Here is a 21,500-nt window from a genome sequence, read left to right on the forward strand (position 1 = left end):
TATTTATTCTCTAATAACTGAGAGACAAATAGTTACTGCTGCACACACACCCACCCACCTACCCATACAAGTGGCCATTCCAAAATCTAACCATAATACCTCTCTAAAGTGATGTCAAAATTAGTAAGAATAAGTTAATTGATGTTAAAAGTGAAGTTTTTGTTTTAGCATTGATAGAAATTCTTTGAGCTTTCTCTTTAGTTTGTAATTCTTTTTGTCATGCAATCTTTCCTAAGCAAGAAAAATGTATGTTGAGCCACTCTTTTTTATATGATCTTTTCTGATTTCTAGTGGCACACTGACTTCTGTTTATGATAGTTTATAATTTATGTATCCTACTGACAAACTAAAAAGTGTCAAGAGCTTTCTGTAATGTATTAAAGTATGTGTAAACGTAGATGTTTCTTACAATTTCAGAACTTTTACATTATAGCAGAAAGAATATCAGTGAAACATACTAGTTTAGTGGATAAGGTAGGGGTAATTATGCACAGGTTTAAATATAATGGTGTCCAAAAATCACCTTTTAAAAGAGTAAAGTACTGTGCATAAACTCATCATAATTTGATATTGAAATATGGTTGCAACTTTCATTTTGCACTCACGAAATGGCAATTTAATGATTTATAGTTCTGGGTTTAACATTCAGCTGTCAGATTAATTTGAAGTTTTTTTGAAGTAAAATGTAATGTTAGTGACAAGTTAGCAACCTTTTGAAAAATTAAGATTCTATGAATAGCTGGTGAAAATAAATTAATGTATATAATCAGTATCTTTTTCAGTTGAAGTAATATGTTGCATTTTTGTGGCTCCTAAGAAGCTCTAAACTTTGGAGAAACTTAAGAAGTAATTTTTATAGGTGCAGAAATAGAATGGGTAGGTGGTTCATCCAATGTTAGAGTAGTAAATCTGGGATTAAATTCAGTTTTAGTGTAAATTCATTATAGCACAGTTAGTTGCTCCCTGTACTGGCACGGGTAACCAGGGCTATAAAAATTCACTCCTTTCATGAAAACTGTTTTTATGTTATTTTTATTCATCTGGTAATGATAGGGGATGGGAATAGAAGTCAGGAAATACATTGTGTATTTCAGAAGTTTGATGGGCATGGATAAATTCGTTTACACTAAGCAAATTTACTTACTTAGCCTACATTTTAGATAAATGGCCATGTCATATCTGGGATGATGTATAGTGATATTTAAGATTTGTTAAAACCTGTGATGCATTTTTGAAAAGTAATTATGATACTTATTTCAAATTTTTTTTCTAGGCACATTTCACATTTTATGCAAAACATCCCTTTTCCTTCACCACAAAGACCGAGAATCCTTGTCCAGGTAACCAAAAGAGAGTATATTTGGGGAGAACTTTGCATATGCTCACCCCAGTCATTGCAGAGTGGATTCTATATACCTTTGGGTTTGAGGTGGAGCAATATGCATTCGTAAAGTCCTTGGATTTTCTGTGCTTTGTAGCTTTATTGAACATCCTTTCTTACTGGGTTTTGGATTTGAATGTACAGAATTGGAATAATTATGACCCTTGGTTCATAACATTTTCATTTTTGGCCCATGCATGGCCTTTATGTAGCTAATTTTAATAATGTAAAACCCAGGATTATGTTTGAGCATGTTCTTAATATCAGATTCTCTAATAAATATTAAATATGAAATGAGCAATGGTTGGAGGGGGTTAACTTAAACAAGGTCTATAATAGTACTATGCTAAAGGACCAGTTTTTTATTTTCAGTAAGTAGCAGACGTAGGTAGGTATACAGCTTGTGACATATGCAACACGAACAGGTCTATACCCTCTCTATAATAATAGTTCCACTGATTACGTGCTTGGATGTGGAAGAGAGGTCAGATTGTCATAAAAGTTGCTTAGTGGTTTGCTCTTCATTTGTATACTGTATCTTTCCGGACCATAACAATTAACATACTGGCATACTTAACATACTTTGAGTAGCACTGATCTATAGAAGGAAGCCATTTAAAAGTTTTTCTAAGACATTCTTAACATTATGTATGGTGGGATTAAGTCAGATATTGTTGATATTGAATGTTATTTCAGTTCTGCAAGTATTAATGTGCGAAGCAACTGCCAAGTGCCTACAGTCTGTTGAGTAAATGAATTTGAAGCTTTTCTGAAGCAGTAATTCCATAAATTTTAAATAATTGTACTTTAACCAATTAAGTGAATCAAAATTCAAATTAACCATTTATTGAAAAAGAACTAATGTAACACTTCTGAGTAAATACAGCTATCATTTTATATTTTAGTACGTTTCAAAAAGTGTGTTTGCATATTAAATTATTGTTTTCAGTATTACCTTTGATCTAAATATATAGACTTCACAAGTAGTTTTGAAACTTATATCTTGTTTTGGTTAATTTATCTTGTTTTTTTTTTTTTTTTAAGCTTTCAGTCCATGATGCATTAATATTATCACAGCCAGTTTCTACACCTTTACCACTAAGGTAATTACTGGTATTTAGAATGATATATGTATTCACTTGGAGCAGAATGCTTTAAAATATTTTAGTGATTAGTATAATAAAGTTAATTGTTATTTTACAATTAACTTTATTAGTTAAAACTAGGCAAAAACAGCCTTAATGTTTCTGACTTTGATAGCTAGATGGATGGTGGGGCTGTTTTATAAATGTGAACAATTCAGAGAGTTGCAAGATTGGATGTAGAGGACACTTCCCTTTTCTTCTCATCTCCCCTTCCCATATCCAGTTCATAACTAAAGGTTTAAGGTGAGCTGATTTTTGCTTTCTAAATATCTCGAATCCATTTACTTCTTTTCATCTTCATCATAGTAGACTTCCATGATGTCTTACCAGACTACCTCACTACTAGCCTCTTAACTGGTACCTTTTTACTCATCTTCCTTCAGTTCTTTATCCACCCTGTAGCCAGTGTGTCCTTTTGAAAATGCAAATATAATAGTATATTTCAACTTCAGCCTAATCTGTTGCTGTTTTCATCCTTTCCCTTACTATGCTTTAGTCACAATAGATTTATTTCAATTTCTTGGCTATGACAACAGCTTTTTCTTGCCCCGGGGCCCTTGCATATATTGTCTGTCACCCCTTCACTCCTATCCTTGTCTCCTTTCTTCTGAGTTCAACTCAAATGGGTATTCAGGAAAATCTTTCTTGATAAATGCCTTTTATTACCAGAGGATGAATTTAAATCACCCAGTTATCTATCTTATTAAATTTGCTACTTTTCATTGATAAACAAGTAAAGACTTGAAATTAACACTAGACTCTCAATCTGCTAATACTTAAGAAATAATTTAATAAGCAAATCTTAACATGTTTTAGCAAAATAATTCACAGTGATCTATTTTTCTCTTTTTTTTCCTAGTGGAGCCAACTTTAGCACCTTGCTAATGAATCTGGGTCCTGAGAATTGTGCAACACTGCTGCTCTTTGTTTTACTTGAGAGTAAAATTCTGCTGCATTCTCTTAGGCCAGCTGTCTTGACTGGGGTAGCTGAAGCTGTTGTAGCTGTAAGTATAGAATTTTCCTTTTAGTACAAAATTACTGACAGATAATTGTTACTCCAAAGGGAAATTTCCTTCAAAAACAGCAACTTTGAAAGCAACAACAAATTTTTAAAAAGTAACTTTGAAAACTTACCTGCCCGGTAAAAGTCGAATATAATCTGCTGGCAAAGAGAAGTAGGAAGTATAAAGAAAACAAAGGTGATATCTATTTTAGGAAAAATGTCAATTTCCAGTTTTTCATATTTTAGAGTTCTTCCCAGAGTAAAAACTATATGATTGTATAATAAAACCTGAGAATGAAGCTGATTGTATTGAGAGGCTCTGGCCAATTTCAGCTGTTCTAAAATTATGCAAATGATTACATGGTTAATTTCTCCCTATTTTAACTTTTAATAGTTGTGAATCAGTAATATATAGGAAATTCTAAGTGATTGTGAAATAGGATAATATACAGAGGCTAAGCTCTTGTGTGAAGTGTAAGTAAAATTAAATTGTTAAATTGTTATTAAAGTTGTTCCCTGCTTAAAACCCTTTGGCTTCCCATTGCACTTAGAATGAAGTCTGATTGACAGGCACAGTGGCTCACGCCTGTAATCCCAGCAATTTGGGAAGCCGAGGTAGGCGGATCACCTGAGATCAGGAGTTCGAGACGAGCCTGACCAATATGGAGAAACCCCTCTCTACTGAAAATACAAAGTTAGCTGGGTATGGTGGCACACGCCTGTAATCCCAGCTACTTGGGAGGCTGAGGCAGGAGAATTGCTTGAACCCAGGAGGCGGAGGTCGCAGTGAGCTGAGATGACACCGTTGCACTCTAGCCTGGGCAACAAGAGTGAGGCTCGGTCTCAAAAAAAAAAGAATGAAGTCTGATTGTATAGGGCTTTATAGGCCATTGTGTAGAACTTTAGATATTCTACTTCTCCAACCCTATCACCCATTAGTTGTTTAATTTAAAATAGCTAACTCTCCTCTCTTCCCTTCCCCATTTTAAGAATGTAAGTCTCCTGGGAGTAAGGACCTAATCTCTTATTTACTCCTGTATTTTCAACACTTGTTACAGTTGCCTAGCACAGAGTAGGCCCTCAATAAATACTTGTTAAAACAGCAAATAGGGTATGTCTCCAAGATCTTAATCTGATTGGAGAAGTGCTGTTGGACTGAAAACAATAGTAACCATATGAGACAGCTTCTAGGAGGATCCTCATTAAGTATTACTTTTCCAAGTTATCACAGTTGTGTGTGAAGGCAAAGTTGTTAGAATATGAAAATATTTGTTAATGAACTGACCAGTTTTAGAAAGTTCCCACCCAGGCCAGGTGCAGTGGCTCACGCCTGTAATCCCAGCACTTTGGGAGGCCAAGGCAGGTGGATCACGAGGTCAAGAGATCGAGACCATCCTGGCCAACATGGTGAAACCCCATCTCTACTAAAAATACAAAAATTAGCTGGATGTGGTGGCGCTTGCCTGTAGTCCCAGCTACTCGGGAGGCTGAGGCAGGAGAATCGCTTAAACCCGGGAGGTGGAGGTTGCTGTGAGCTGAGGTTGCACCACTGCACTCCAGCCTAGCGACAGAGCAAGACTCCGTCTCAAAAAAAAAAAAAAAGTTCCCACCCATATATTCCTTACTAAAACATTAGTGTTTATTCAATCCTGTTTGTCAGAATCGTGGTGGCCAAGTCTCTTGATGGATTTCAGTAATATGGTGCAAGAACAGTTGAAAAAAGTGCTCATGGAATTGGTAATCATATGAAAAATGCCAGAGTGTATGAGGTTTATGCAGCTGATGTTGGAGAACTGTCTGAATTGCATGCAAAATTATTTATAAGTCATGATTTGGTATTTATGCCAATTACCATTTGAAGAAGAGAACATGGAAAAGAATGGTCACAAAACAAATGCTTCAAAAGGAGAATGATTTAAATATCAAAGAATATCAAAGAATTAATGGAGACCCATAGCAAAGATTGATGAAATGTACAAGTACTTTATAAAAAGTGACCCTATAGTGTTGCAAAAGGCAAAAGTGAAGAGAAAGATATCATGTTTTGCTAGCACATAGCTTTTGTTCTAAGGTTTCTTAGGTAGTTGCAGTTGTAACACACCTTTTAGTCTGAAGTCCTTGCAGGGTCCTTTGTGAGTGGCTCTGCCCCACAGCAATCTGATCTTATTTTCCACTACTCTTCCTCTTGCTCATTCTTCTCCAGCATTCTGGCCTTACCTTCCTGGGAGCATTAGGCATTCCCCATGCCTTAAGGCCTTTGCCCTAGCTGTTCCTTCTCATTGAAGCACTCTTCTCTTATATATCCCGTTGGCTAAATCTCTCACCTTCTTCAGGTTTCAGCTCTGTTGTCACCTTATTAATGAGGCCTGTCCTGTTTGTCCTAATACAACCTGCTTTTCCTCTCTCCTGCTCTGAACTCTAATGTCCTTCACTTGGCTTTACTTTTCCTTTTTTTTTTTTTTTCCGTAGCACTTATTACTTCCTGACATACAGGTTGAGTATCCCTTGTCTAAAATGCTTGTAAAGAAGTGCTTTGGATTTAGGATTGTTTTGGATTTTGGCATGTTTGCAGAATACACACTGGTTGAACATCCCTAATCTAAAATTCTGAAGTCCTAAATGCTTCTATGAGCAGTTTATTTTCTGTGTCATGTTGGTGCTCAAAAAGTTTTGGATTTTGCAGCACTTTGGATTTTGGATTTTCAGGTTAGGGATGTTCAACCTATAACATAATATTTTATTTATTAGGTCTTTCATTTATTTTCTCTCTTTCTGCTAGACAAGGTGTTTGCAAATGATGGCCGAATCCTGCCTGCCAAATCCTGCCTGCCACTTGTTTATAAGTTTTATTGGAACATAGGCCATTTATTCATATATTGCCTATGACTGCTTTCATGCATGACAGCAGAGATAAATGGTTGTGACAGAGACAATGTGGCTCACAAGACCTAAAATATTTACTGTCTTTCACAGAAAAAGTTGCTGACTCTTATCCTAAACTATTAACCTCATGAGGAGAGTGATTTCTTTCATTTATTGTTAAGATCTCATTATGTAGAACAGTAATTGGTACATAGCAAGTGCTCAAATATTAACTAAATAAATGTTTGAAGACAAAATTCCAATCCTGAATAACCCTTTGTAATAGCTGGCAGAGGTAGTAAGTGTTATAGGCATTTCTTTGGGGTGAATGATGACAGATAAGGGTGATAATTGAACTCGACCTTAAAAGATAACAGGGATTTTTATAGTAGAAGAAAAAAATTATCATCAGTAAAATTTTAGTACTAGCTAATTATTAATTTTTTTAAAAATTTATTCATTCATTTATTTTTTATGGAGATGAGGGTCTCACTCTGTTGTCCAGGCTGGCCTTGAACTCCTGGCCTTAAGCAGTCCTCCTGCCTCAGCCTCCCAGAGTGTTGAGAGTCACTGCATTTGGCCTTAACATGTTTTAGTCTTTTTTTAAAAAACATCAAAACTTTTTTTTTTTTTAAGAAAAGCACAAAGGATACAATTGAAGTAAAGCTTTGTAAAGGAAAACTGGTAAAGATTCTTGAGAAATGTTTTTTTCTCTTTTTTCTCTGTCTCATCATGTCTAGATAGAGGAATATTTTATATATTGACTGTTTCTTTTTTTTTTGAAACAGAGTCTTGGTCTGTTGCCCAGGCTGGAGTGTAGTGGTGCAAACTCCGCTCACTGCAACCTCCGCCTCCAAGGTTCAAGCGATCCTCCTGCCTCTGCCTCCAGGTTAACTGGGATTACAGGCATGCACCACCACACTCAGCTAATTTTTGTGTTTTAGTAGAAACACTAAAATTGGCCAGGCTGGTCGCAAACTCCTGACCACAAGTGATCCACCCGCCTCAGCCTCCCAAAGTGCTGGGATTACAGGCGTGAGCCGCCGTGCCCAGCCTATTGACAGTATTTTTAAGATGCCAGACATCACTGATGTTTATTTGAACAGTTAAGAATTTTTTTTTGTTGAGCTCTTTAATTAACTATTAGCATTCCCTAGACAGTAATTAGTTTTTTTTTTAATTCTTGATGCTTTTAGTTGGATTTTGATCTGAGGTAATTTTGAGAATTAATAGGTGAATGAAATGTGTAAGAGTTAAAGATAATAAGTTTGTTTTATGATATTTTGGGCCATTTTATCTTATTTTGACTCCATAAAATTGGAATGTGGGCTTTGTATAGATACTAGAAGAATTAATATGCAAAAAGCTGTTAGTATTTTTATTGTGTTTAATGATCATCATCATGACTTGAAAATTTTAATTACATTTGTTCATAGTATTGTTTAGTAATATAGTCATTTAGTTTTGGAATGAAGTTTAAGGTAAACAAAACAGTGATATTAACTGCTTTTCAGTGATCCCTTTTCAGTAATACTAGTTACTTATATAATTTTTATTGCAAATTTAAAATTTGGTTAATTTTTTAAAACTTTTTTCCCAGATGATCTTTCCATTTCAGTGGCAGTGCCCATATATTCCCCTTTGTCCTCTTTCGCTGGCTGCAGTGCTTAGTGCACCTTTACCGTTTATAGTTGGAGTTGACTCAAGGTATTTTGATCTTCATGACCCACCACAAGATGTTGTTTGCATTGACTTGGATACGAACATGTTATATGTGTAAGTTGATTCATTTTATATTATCTCCCATTTATGTTTTTCACTATATAGAGTTACAGTTCTTTGAAAGCATCTAGAAATATGCTATTTTTGGTAGTTGTTAAATCTTCCTCTTAAATACAGTGGCTCTCAACCAGGACAGGTATCAGAATCTGGGAACGCTGTGTGATTTGGAAAAAAATATGTTCAATATTATGATAGTTTATATCTGGATAACAATGTTAAATGTAAGCAGGAGATGTTTAGGTTTATCAGAAGAGACTATGAGTTTGAAAAGTAATGGTTAAACACTGCTTTCAGAGTTCGAGAGACGATATGCTTTCTAGGTTTAATTCAAAATCCATATGTAAGTAAAATGGGTTTACCCATTGGAGATTAAAGTTTAGTTACAGTGTAGGGTGATAGTATACCATTTGTTTAATTGAGAGGATTTGAATTTTATAAGGATCTGTTCTTTACTGCATAGAAATTTATATTAAAAATCAGTTATAGTTTGTGTTAGCTGAAGGTGATAAGTACAGCAGTGGTACAGCTGAGGGTTCAGAGAGTAGCAAACTACATTAATAAAAGGAATAGTTCTGGATGGATGTTTAAGGGTTACCCCTTCCCCCACCAAAAGTGAGAAAGGATAGTAAGTATTAAAAATTTTCTTATGTTGGTGCCAACTTCCACGCTGTGGAACACTTATTCTTTACTGTTTGAGATTGGTAGAAAATGAATAGAGAAATATTTTGGGTGAGGCCTAAATAGTTCCAACAGTAGAATTCGTTGGGAAAATATTTTTATGTGAACCAAAAAAATAGCCTAAGGAAGGAAGAAAACATTTGCTGTAACTTAAAATATAATTTTGACATGGATCTACCATTGTATTTTGAAACTGTGTAACTGTAGTAGCTCCTTATGTATATTTAGATTTACTTACAGCTTGAAAGTAATGAACAACTTGAATGAATTAAATAGTTTTTTGTGGCACACATTTTATTGTTTATAGGTTACTATCCCTGAAAAACCATTATTTCAGGAATGTATTCGTGGTGTTGCTTTTAGAAATGATTATTTGTGAAGTTAATACTCAGATTTTTTACCTTGTTTTATTTATTATTCCGAATAAAATAATATGGAGAGTCTTAATTTTGCCCAGTTTTGAGTAACTTTTATAAAACTTCTGGTAATCAAAACATTATTTTCTAAAACAAATGTGAAGTGTTTGCTCAATTGTATTTATTTATTTATTTATTTTGAGACAGAGTCTCACTCTGTTGCCCAGGCAACAGAGTTGCATTTGTGCAATCTTGGCTCACTGCGGTCTCTGCCTTCCGGGATCAAGTGATTCTCCTGCCTCAGCCTCCTGAGTAGCGGAATTACAGGTGCGTGCCACCACACCTGGCTAATTTTTTTGTATTTTTAGTAGAGATGAGGCTTCACCATGTTGGCCAGGTTGGTCTTAAACTGCTGACCTCAGGTGATCCACCTTGGCCTCCCAAAGTGCTGGGATTACAGGCATGAGCCACCATGCCTGGCCTGCTCAGTTGTGTTTCAATAATTATAAAATGTGCCCAGGTGTAGTGTTTCACACCTGTAATCTCAGTACTTTTGGAGGCTGAGGCTGGAGAATCACTTGAGCCCAGGAGTTTAAGACCAGCCTGGGCAACATGGTGAGACTCCATCTATATAAAATAAAAAATTAGCCAGGAGTGGTGGTGCGTGCCCGTAGTGCACAGGCAGCTGAGGAGGAAAGATCACTTTAGTCCAGGAGGTCGAGGCTGCAGTGAGCTATGTTCACCCCACTGTAATGCAGCCTGGGTAACAGAGCAAGACTCTCTGTCTCAAAAAAAAAAAAAGCCTCCAAATTGTACAGAATAATGTAAATAACTTGTATCTATTCACCACAACTTTATTAATAGGCCGGGCATGGTGGCTCATACCTGTAATCCCAGCACTTTGGGAGGCCGAGGCAGACGAATCACCTGAGGTCAGGAGTTCGAGACCACCCTGGCCAACATGGTGAAACTCCGTCTGTACTACAAAAATTAGCCAGGCATGGTGGTGGGCAGCTGTAATCCCCACTACTTGGGAGTCTGAGGCAAGAGAATTGCTTGAACCCAGGAGGCGGAGGTTGCAGTGAGCGGAGATCATGCCACTGCACTCCAGCCTGGGCGACAGAGGGAGACTCTGTCTCAAAAAAAAAAAAAAGAAAAAGAAAATATTAGCAATAAATTTGAAATATCTAGATAGTCCTCCATAACCATATTTTGTTCCTGTCTCCCAGAGAGGAGCTCCAGATCCAACCATCATCTTGGATAAATTCCAAATCCAACCATCATCTTATATTTGGAGTTTATCATGCACATGTATTTTTAAAACATTTATTATATATGTATTAATCTAAATAAAATGTTTTGCATACTTACACATTTTTTTCCACTTGAATAGTTTTCTGTGAATTGCTTTTTTTGCTTACCATTCTTTGTAAGGTTCATCCAGTTCATTTTCAATGGTGATCAATGTCGACGGACATTTAGGTTGTATCTAGATCTTTGATGTTAGAAACAAGGCTGTTCTGATCATCATTGTATATATTTCCTTGAGTATATGCTCAGGAATTCCTCTGAAGCGTATACCTGGAAGCGCTAATGTTGCTTGGTAGGGAATGAGCATTTTCAACTTAATAACTAATAATAGATTACTCTCCCAAGTTTACTCTGTCCTCAGCAGATGAAAGTTCTCTTTGTTTCATATCCTTGCCAACACTTGCGGTCAGACTTTTACATTTTTTACGAATTTGATGGTAATGGTATTTCACTGTGGCTTTAATTCACATTTCCTTAATTAGTAGCAAATGCAGCATTTGCATACCTTTGTGCTCCTTGGTTTTCCTCTCCTGTGAATTGGATGTTCCTTTTGTTGGTGCGTTTTGCTGTTAGATTGTCTTTTTCTTTTGATTTGTAGAAGTTGTATATATAATCAGGAATTAATTATTGGTCTGCTGTATGCATTCCAAATAGCTTCTCCCACATTGTGACCTGTCATTCCATTCTGTTTTTGGTGTCTTTTGATAAACAGAGATTTATTTTAATTTATCAAATTTTAAATTTCTCTTTATGGAGTACTGTTTTCTGATTCTTATATATGAAATATTTCACCTTGAGGCCATGAAATACTATCATGGTTATTTTTTAAGTTGTGAGGTTTACCTGTCTCATTTAGTTATTTAATTCAGCTAAACTTGATGTGACATATCACTTTCTATATTTGTATAGATATGTATCCGGGCTTATTCTTTTCCTTTGATTTTTTTCAGTCTCTTGCCAGTATTATACTATCTTAATGGCTTTAAAATTAAGTTGTCTACAACATGAATGAACCTTGAAAACATTATGTTAAAAGACCTTATATTATGATTTAATTTATATGAAATGTCCAAAGCAGGCAAATCTTTAGAGGCAGAAAGTAGATTGATTAGTGATTGCCTTGGAATGGAGAGGATGGGAGTATTGGAAACTAAGTGACTATGGGATTTCTTTTTGAGGTGATGAAAATATTCTAAAATTGCTTGTAGGCTGGGAGCAGTGGCTCATGCCTGTAATCCCAGTACTTTGGGAGGCTGAGGCGGGTGGATCTTCTGAGGTCGGGAGTTTGAGACTAGCTTGACCAACATGGAGAAACCCCGTCTCTACTAAAGTAACAAAGCTAGCCAGGTGTGGTGGCGCATGCTTGTGATCCCAGCTACTCGGGAGGCTGAGGCAGGAGAATTGCTTGAACCTGGGAGGCAGAGGTCGCAGTGATATGAGATTGCGTCATTGCACTCCAGCCTGGGCAACAAGAGCAAAACTCCGTCTCAAAAAAAAAAAAAAAAAAAAAAAAATTGATTGTAGTGGTGGTTACACAATTCCGTGAGTATAATAAAAACCATTGAATTGCACACGTCACATGGGTGAATTGTATGGCATACGACTTTATCTCTTAATAAAACTGTTTTAAAAAGTCATGGTATGAGACCTTTTTTTGGCAGTGTCCATGGCGAATCCCCTTACTCATGTTCTTTTTGAAAATTGTTTTCACTCCATTTGGTCTTTTGTTTTTCCATATAAATTTTAATACCATCTTGTTAAGCTCTACCCAAAATTACACTGGGATTTTTGTTAGAATTTTATTGTATTTATAGATTCGTTTGGAGGCAGATGATACCTTTTTGACACACATTGAAAATATGCACAAGAAATATGACCCATGAATGTGGTATTTCACTTCATTGATCTTTCGAAATTTTTCAGTAAACTTTGTGTTTTCTCCAGAAAGATAATTCACATCTTTTGTTAGACTTATTTGTTCCTATGTATCTTTCAGTTTTTATTGCTACTGTAAATGGTATTTTTAATTAGACTTTCTACTTGTTGCTGGGAAATGTAGTTGGTTTTTATATAGCGGCCTTATATCTAGCAACTTAGTTGAATTCTCTTAATTTGTATATTGTCTTCAATTTTCTGCCTATAAACATCACATTTCTCTACTTATACTATCCTAATGTATTTTAAAATTTTTTGTCTTAATTCTCCAGCTAGGATCACTAGTGTAATGTTGAATATAAGTAGTTATAGTTGGTATCTTGTCCTGTTTCTAATTTCAAAGGGGATGCTTTGAGCAGTTTATCATAAATTATGATTATTGGTATACAGCAGGGATTGACATCTGGTCCAAAGCTTATTTTTGTAAATAAAGTTTTATTGGAACAGAGCCATGCTCATTCATTTACATATGGTCCATGCCTGCTTTCATGATGCAACAGCACATTTGAGTAGTTATGACAGAGATGGGGTTTCGCCACGTTGGCCAGGCTGGTTTCAAACTCCTGGCCTAAAGTGATATGCCTACATCAGCCTCCCAAAGTGCTGGGATTACAGGTGTAAGCCACCCTGCCTGGCTACAAAAGATACATTATTAAATGAAAAAAATCAAGGTGGTAATTGTGTATTGCAATGTGCTGCTAGTTGCGCAAAAGAAAAGGCAGGGAATAGTTGTATTTACTTGTATCTGCTAGTTTTGGAATAAAGACACATTAAAATATGCTCAAGAAACTAGTGATTATGTATTATGGGGGTGAGGGAACTGATCAGACGTGGAACAAGGGTGTGTGTATGTGTTTAAGTTATTTTTGAGCTGTGTGATCATATTAAAGTTTTAAAACTCCCAGTGTGATGGTGGATTTGTCAATTGCATTTTATAGTTATTTGGACATTTGCTTTATGTACTTAATTAAGGCTGTGTTATGAGGGACACTCAAGTTCAAAATGGTTCTGCAGTTAAATGAATACTTTTATCTTGTAGCTACTTTAAAAAAAATCACTGATGCTCTTGTTGTTAGTTTGTGCTTTTCTTCTCATTAATACATGATGTTAGATATATTATCTTTGGTATATCTTTTCCCATCCTTTTAATTTCAGATATTCTGGGTATAGTATATAACTGGCATTAGAAATCCAATCTAACATTTGTCTTTTTGTTGAAGAATCCATTAATTTACATGTATTGTTATATATTTGAATATTTCTGTCTCATTTTGTCCTTTTTGTTTTGCTGTTATTCTTTTCTCTCAGATTGAATGAATTACTGTTTTTTTCTCATCTGCTTACCTAAATGTTATATTATGTGTGTGTATATATATATGTATAATTTCATATTTATGTTCCTTTAATGATTCCTCTTAATTTTTTAATATGGGTGCTTAGAACTTGAAATTAATATTTTACTCTTTTTTCAAGCAGTAAAGTAGACTTTAAAATACTTTAATTGGCAACATCCTCTTTTACTGGTACAAAAACAATAAATTTTACAATTAATGGCCCTTTAGGTTAGATGAGATGCATTTCATCTACCTACAGCAGCCCTGTGTATTAGGTACATTATCAGTCCTCATTTTGTAGATCAGAAAATTGAGTAACAGACGAGTTGAGTGATTTATACAAAGTCACACAGATAATAAATGTCAGAGCCAGATTACAAATGGATGATAATCCAGACAATAATGACAATATTTTATTTGGGGGAGGGGTTAAAAGATAGCACTAAAATTGCGATGACATAAAATGAGATAAATTGATCAGAGTTAAACTTGACATGCCATCACTTTTAAGACACAGTTTCAAGAGATGTTAAAATATGTCTTTTAACAGTACCAGGCACAAAGGAAGTGTTAGCTCTTTTATTAGACATTTATTCTTACAGAGAGGATATTATGTTTGCTTCCATTCTGGTGGCATTAAGCCAGGGAGCACTTGAAGTTAGTTATTTTGACTTACAGTTTCTTGTGCCATGCCAGTAGCGTGCAGTCAAACTCATAACCCATTAGTTGGCAGGCATACAGTAATGAATTCTCAAGGGAGATCCCTCCCCTAATCAAAATCCAAGCTGAGGGAGCTATGCTATGAGGACACAAGGCATAAGAATGATGCAATGATTAGCCGGGTGTGGTGGCATGTGCCTGTAATGCCAACTACTTGGGAGGCTGAGGCAGGAAAATCGCTTGAACCTGGAAGGAAGAGGTTGCAGTGAGCTGAGATTGTGCCACTGTACTATAGCCTGGGCAACAGAGTGAGACTTCCCCTCGGGGTGGGGGCGGGGGGCGAAGAATGATACAATGGACTTTGGGGACTTGGGGGAAAGGGTGGGAGGGGGTTGAGGAATAAAAGACTACACATGAGGCCAGGCGCGGTGGCTCATGCCTGTAGCCCCAGCACCTTGGGGAGGCCAAGGCAGGCGGATCACGAGGTCAGGAGATCGAGACCATCCTGGCTACAACGGTGAAACTCTGTCTCTACTAAAAATACAAAAAATTAACTGGATATAGTGCCACACGCCTGTAGTCCCAACTACTTGGGAGCCTGAGGCAGGAGAATCGCTTGAACCCGGGAGGTGGAGGTCACAGTGAGCCAAGATCGCACCTCTGCACTCCAGTCTGGGCGACAGAGCAAAGACTACACGTGGGGTACAGTGTATACTACTTGGGTGATGGGTGCACCTAAATCTCAGAAATCATCACTAAAGAACTAATTCATGTAACCAGATACCACCTGTTCCCCCAAAACCTATTGAAATTTTTAAAAAATTGACATATTTTGTTAAAAGATTTAAAGTATGCAAAAAAAGATTCCAAAATGCAATCACTTGCTTAGAAAAAAAACTACATGTGAACTGCACTGAGTACTAAAGAACAATACTATAAAATAGAACCTGATTAAAATAAAAAATAATTTAATTTTTTATTAAAAATTAAATTTTTATTAAATTTATTAATTTCATTAATCAGCTAATATAAAGGTACAACCAGGATTCCAGGTTGATCCTAAAGCTGGAATCTCTGCCCTTTTCATTATGCCATGCTACATTTAGAGAAACCTAAGCAATTCACTGACTTAGGGAAAGGGCTTAGAATTGTAGCATTTTGGGTTAAAAAAAGAATCAGGCTGGGTGCGGTGGCTCATGCCTGTAATCCCAGCATTTCGGGAGGCCGAGTTAGGGGGATCACACGAGGTCAGGAGTTCGAGACCAGCCTGGCCAACATGATGAAACCCTGTCTTTACTAAAATAAAAAATTAGCTGGGCGTGGTGGCACTCTCCTGTAATCCTAGCTACTTAGGACACTGAGGCCAGAGAATTGCTTGAACCTGGAAGGCGGAGGTTGCAGTGAGCTGAGATCGTACCACTGCACTCCAGCCTAGATGACAGAGTGAGACTCTGTCTCAAAAAAAAAAAAGGAAAAAAAGAAGAAAAAGCAGAGTCAGCCTTTCAAGCGTACTAGTTTTATTTGGAAGTTTCAGTTCTAGCATACTTCTTGGTGAGACTGAAACTTGGTCTTCTGTTCTGTGAGAAGCCTTTAAAATCCAAGGCTGTCTGTTAATCCTCAGGGCAGATGTGGCCTTGGTGTTACTCTGGGTTTTCAACCCCTGAAGATTTCCCCGATTTTCTTGCCAGCTTAGCCATGAATTTTAAAGAACATTTGTTATATTTATGTTAACTTTTGTAAAAAGAGGGCTTTTTAGGCAGTTCTGTCTGTTGTATTTTATATTCTTATATTCTTGGAATATATATATATACACACACACAGATACATATATTTTGTATTTTTGTAATATAAAGTTTTGGAAACAGAAGCTTTTAGTAATACCTTTAAAAATGGTCATCTCTATGGCTTTGGGTTTTTTTTTGTTTTTTTTTGTTTTGTTTTTGAGGCAGAGTCTTGCTCTGTTGCCCAAGCTGAAGTGCAGTAGCGCAATCTCGGCTCACTGCAACCGCCGCCTCCTAGGCTCAAGTGATTCTTCTACCTCAGCCTCCTGAGTAGCTGGGATTACAGGTGCACACCACCACACCCGGCTAATTTTTGTGCTTTTAGTAGAGACGGTGTTTCACCATGTTGGCCAGGGTGGTCTGGCTTTGGTTTTTGTTGTTTCATGATCATAGATTATATTGAATAATGGTGTTATGATTAATTTATTTTTAACTGTGAGGGCTGGATGAACTACATATACTTTTAATCCTTACTTAAATTCCAATTCTTCTCTTTCGGCACACAGCATTTTAGAAGCCTACCAGTAGGTAGTTTGAAGTCTCAAGTCAACTAGATTTGACTCTTAGAATATTATAATTCTAGAATGTAGTTTTTGAAGCTAGACTTCAGTGTTGTATTCCTGACTCCAGCATTGAAAATACATGTTGGAAGGTTAGAATGAGATGGCTAAATTTGACAGAGGTTGGTTGAATGAAAAGAGAACTTCCCTGAAATTCACTTATTCAAACTGTTTGCATCAGTTATGACTGCAGTAAAAACATCTTTTCCATTTTCTAGTTTTAGGTTGATGCAAGAATTTTGTTTAGTAAAGGCAGATTATGAATAACACATTTTATGAGTTTTGTTCTGATTTAATAGATCAGATGAAAAGAAGAACATGAACTGGAAGCAACTTCCCAAAAAGCCATGCAAAAATCTACTTAGCACCTTAAAGAAATTGTATCCCCAGCTGTCTTCAGGTAATGTGAGGGAAAAGGAATACTATTAATGAAGGAATGTATATGAGAAAATTCTTCTTAAATTTAACATAGTACCATTTTCTGTTTTTCTTTCCTTTGTTAGTTCACCGAAAAACTCAAGAAGGCTCAGCGATTGACATGACTCCAATTGAAGCAGATTTCTCCTGGCAAAAGAAGATGACACAGCTTGAGATGGAAATTCAAGAGGCATTTTTGCGCTTTATGGCATCTATTTTAAAAGGATATAGAACATTTCTCAGACCAATCACAGAGGCTCCTTCAAATAAAGCCACAGCTGCTGATTCATTGTTTGACCGACAGGGTGGGTAGCACTGAAAGTACAATTCCTTTTACTGAAGTGAAAATATTTTATATTTGATGTTGTTGCCAAGAAATACTTACTGTATAAATTATTACAAATTCACATTCAAATATAATGAACTTCCATGTATTTGTAACCGAACTTTATGACTAGAATTTCTTGTAATTTTTATAGCCCATTTTTTTTCCTGAGAAATCTGAAACTAGGCATATTTAATTATGAAAAGTCAAAAGTGTTACCTATATTTACAATACCTTGTCAGTTATCTTAGTAGAACATAACTGGAGATTTGCCTTCAGGTATTTAGGTATTTCCTCAATTTTGCATAGTTCTTGGATTTGTACACTTTTTTTTTCTTTTTTTTTTTTTTTAATAGAGTGGAGTCTTGCTATATTGGCCAGGCTGGACTTGAACTCCTGGCCTCAAGTGATCCTCCTCCCTCGGCTTTCCAAAATGCTGGGATTACAGGTGTGAGCCACTACACTTGGCCAGATGTATACACTTTTGGCTTTACAGTTAGTTTGTGCAATGAGGGCACCACATTTTAAACATTTTTGACTAATGTAGCTTTGTTCCAGGGAAAAACATATACTCATTATTTTTAGTATGTTTTGTTTTAGGGAATTATAGATAGAGATTTTTGTTGTTATTCAACTACTGTTATATATATAGTAGCAATCTTACATCTATATCAATATTTATTTGAAATTATTTTACTTTTCTCTGCTTTTTACCTAGCGATTACAAAAATATCTGTATTTTTCCATTAATCCTTTTGTCCTTTATCTTTTCTGCTACTAAAAATACGAAAAACTAGCCGGGCGTAGTGGCGGGCGCCTGTAGTCCCAGCTACTTGGGAGACTGAGGCAGGAGAATGGCGAGAACCCGGGAGGCGGAGCTTGCAGTGAGCCGAAATCGCGCCACCGCACTCCAGCCTGGGAGACTGAGCAAGACTCCGTCTCAAAAAAAAAAAAAAAAAAAAAAAAAAAAAAGATAACTTACCACTTAAATATTTAGTTACCACTTACTGGCTAGTTATGTAGGAATATAAAGAAGTATAAAACCTAGCTCTATGGGGTCTTAAATGGAAAATAATTAAAATATTTTAAAAATAGAACAAGTAGTCAAGAAAACATATTTTACACAGTTTTAATTTGGAAGTTTTAAGAGTTCAGAAAAAAAAGGGATATTCTTCCAAATATTCCAGTATTTCAAAATGGGTATTTTGGAAGACTTCATGGAAGAAGCATGACTTAGAAGAATGGGTAGAATGGAGATAAATGGAGAAGAACAGGAAAGGCTTTCTGGAAGTCAAGTTTTCTCGACCGGATGCAGTGGCTCGTGCCTGTAATCCCACCACTTTGGGAAACTAAGGCAGGCAGATCACCTGAGGTCAGGAGTTCAAGACCAGCCTGGCCAACATGGTGAAACCCTACCTCTACGAAAAATATAAAAATTAGCCGGGTGTGGTGGTGTGTGCCTGTAATGCCAGCTATTCAGGAGGCTGAGGGAGGAGAATCACTTGAACTTGGGAGACGGAGGTTGCAGAGAGCCAAGATTGTGCCATTGCACTCCAGCCTGGGTGACAAGAGTGAAACTCCGTCTCAAAAAAATTAAAAAAAAAAAAAAAAATAAAGTGTTCTCATTAATAAAATGGGGGCTATATCTACTTCATCGTTGTGAAGATTAAATGAGAAACTATATATGAAGCAACTAGTACAAGTACTTTAAAATACTCATGATAACAGCTATTATCATTCATGGTAATAAAATGGAAGTAGCATCAAGATCTAAAGCACAAGGCCTGCAGATTAGTTTACTGGGTCTGCCATAATAAAATACCGCAGACTAGGTGGCTTAAACAACAGAAATTATTTTCTCGTGGTTTTGGAGGTTTAACTGAGATGAAGGTAGTTAGCAGGTTTGGTTTCTTCTGAAGCCTCTTCCCTTGGCTTGTAGATAGCTGTTTTTTCCATGTGGTCTTCCTTCAGTGTTTGTCTTATGTCCAAATATCCTCTTCTTACAAGGCTACCAGTCTTACTGAACTAGGGTCTACCCCATAATCCTCATTTTAGCTTAATTACCTCTTTAAAGACCCTATCTCCAAATAGTTACATTCCGAGGTACTAGGGGCTAGGAACTTAATATATAAATTTTGGGCCAGGCACAGTGGCTCATGCCTGTAATCCCAGCACTTTGGGACGCCAAGGCAAGCCGATCACCTGAGGTCAGGAGTTTGAGACCAGTCTGGCTAACATGGCAAAACCCTGTCTCTACTAAAAATACAGAAGTTAGCCAGGCGTGGTGGCACATGCCTGTAATCCCAGCCACTCAGAAGACTGAGGCAGGAGAATCTCTTCAACCCAGGAGGCAGAGGTGGTGGTGAGCCAAGATCACTGTAGTCCAGCCTGGGCAACAAGACTGAAATTTCATCTCAAAAAAAAAAAAAAATATATATATATATATATATATATATATATATATATATATATGTATACATTCTGAGGGGGACACAGTTTCACTCATGACAGCATATTTGGGAAAAAAGATTACATGGTACAATTTGACCAGAATGATGAGCTTTAGAGGTGCTGTGGAAGATAAGGCTGAAAATAAGATTAGGGCTCAGATTGTGGGTAGTTGTAAATGCCAGATGAAGAATATGGATTGTATGGGAGTGACATCGCTAAAGGAATTTGAAAAGATATTTACTCAGTTTTCAGGCCCTAAGGTTTTATTGTAAACAGTTCAGCATTTGGTCTACTAGGGGACACAGACATTAGACAAGAAAAAAATGTAAATAGTAACTATCTTAAGAAGTGTGTTTTGAAGGAAAGTATTGATCACAGTGATAGTGCTAGTTAGGTCAGAGAAATATTCCTTGAAGAAATAACAAGGAATATTAGTGTCCTAAGGTATCCTTTGGTGTGCTACTTTTAAGTTTGGGTCTAAAAAGCAATAGTAATTAACTAGGAATTTTGTGTATGTGGTTTTGGCTTATTTTATCCTTATGTTGTTATTTACCATTTCTTCTACCACTTGTATTGCCTGTAAACTTGTGGTAAGTTCAAGAGCTGCAGTGTCCAGTAGAAACACAATGCAAGCCACATATAAAATTTAAAATTATTTTAATAGCCACAATAAAAAAGTGAAACATAGGGGGAAAATAGTAGCATTTCAGCATGTAATCTGATTTTTAAAATTATTGATGAAATCGTTTACATTTTTTTCACAAACATCTTTTTTTTTTTTTTTTTTTATAAAGACGGTCTTGCTCTGTTGCCCAGGTGGAATGCAGTGATGCAATCTTGGCTCACTGCAACCTCTGTCTCCCAGGATCCAGTGATTCTCCCGCCTCAGCCTCCTGAGTAGCTGGGATTACAGGCGTGCACTACCATGCCTGGCTAATTTTTGTATTTTAAGTGGAGATGGGGTTTAGCCATGTTGGCCAGACTGGTCTCGATCTGCTGACCTCAGGTGATCCGCCTGCCTTGGCCTTCCAAAATGCTGGGATTACAGGCGTGAGCCTCTGCGCTTGGCCCACATCTTTCAATTCTGGCATGTATTTTTTACTTACAGTGTGTCTTAATTTGGATCAGTTACATTTCAAGTGCTAAATTGCCATATGAAGATAGCGACTACTGAATTAAACAGTACAGATCTAGCGGCTTGGTTAGATTCAGGTTTAATTATCTTGGCAAGAAGTGCCAAAATACATGTTGCTCACTTCTTCCTATTGCATCATCTTGAGAGGCACATACATGTCTGGCTGTCTTACTTTTAGTGTTCCTAATAGGTTTAAGGTGTTATCAGCCTCATTCATTCATTGTAGGTCACCCGTTAGCCTTTGACTTGTTTGGTTTAGCAGCCTTTGCTATCATTGCCTGGATCCACTAGAAGGAAAGAAAGCCTTTTCATTATAACTTGTGGAGAATAATTTATTTCTATTTTATTTAAGCTTTTCTCTACTAATTAGTATATAAAAGGGAC

The 21,500-nt window shown here is 36.5% G+C and overlaps 1 protein-coding gene across 8 annotated transcripts in view; it reads left to right on the top strand.

Annotated features, from left to right (window-relative positions):
* DENND4C (DENN domain containing 4C) overlaps positions 1-21,500 on the top strand; it is a 145,827-nt gene that overhangs the window by 67,179 nt on the left and 57,148 nt on the right. For all 8 annotated transcript variants that reach the window (XM_073021643.1, XM_037998352.2, XM_007969133.3 and 5 more), the window contains 6 exons: positions 1,274-1,340; positions 2,426-2,484; positions 3,386-3,530; positions 7,992-8,167; positions 17,088-17,188; positions 17,292-17,510. In XM_073021643.1, coding sequence (XP_072877744.1) covers positions 1,274-1,340; positions 2,426-2,484; positions 3,386-3,530; positions 7,992-8,167; positions 17,088-17,188; positions 17,292-17,510 — 767 coding nt within the window. The remainder of the gene's footprint in view (positions 1-1,273; positions 1,341-2,425; positions 2,485-3,385; positions 3,531-7,991; positions 8,168-17,087; positions 17,189-17,291; positions 17,511-21,500) is intronic.

Source organism: Chlorocebus sabaeus, chromosome 12, assembly GCF_047675955.1.
Source record: "Chlorocebus sabaeus isolate Y175 chromosome 12, mChlSab1.0.hap1, whole genome shotgun sequence".
NCBI lineage: Eukaryota > Metazoa > Chordata > Mammalia > Primates > Cercopithecidae > Chlorocebus > Chlorocebus sabaeus.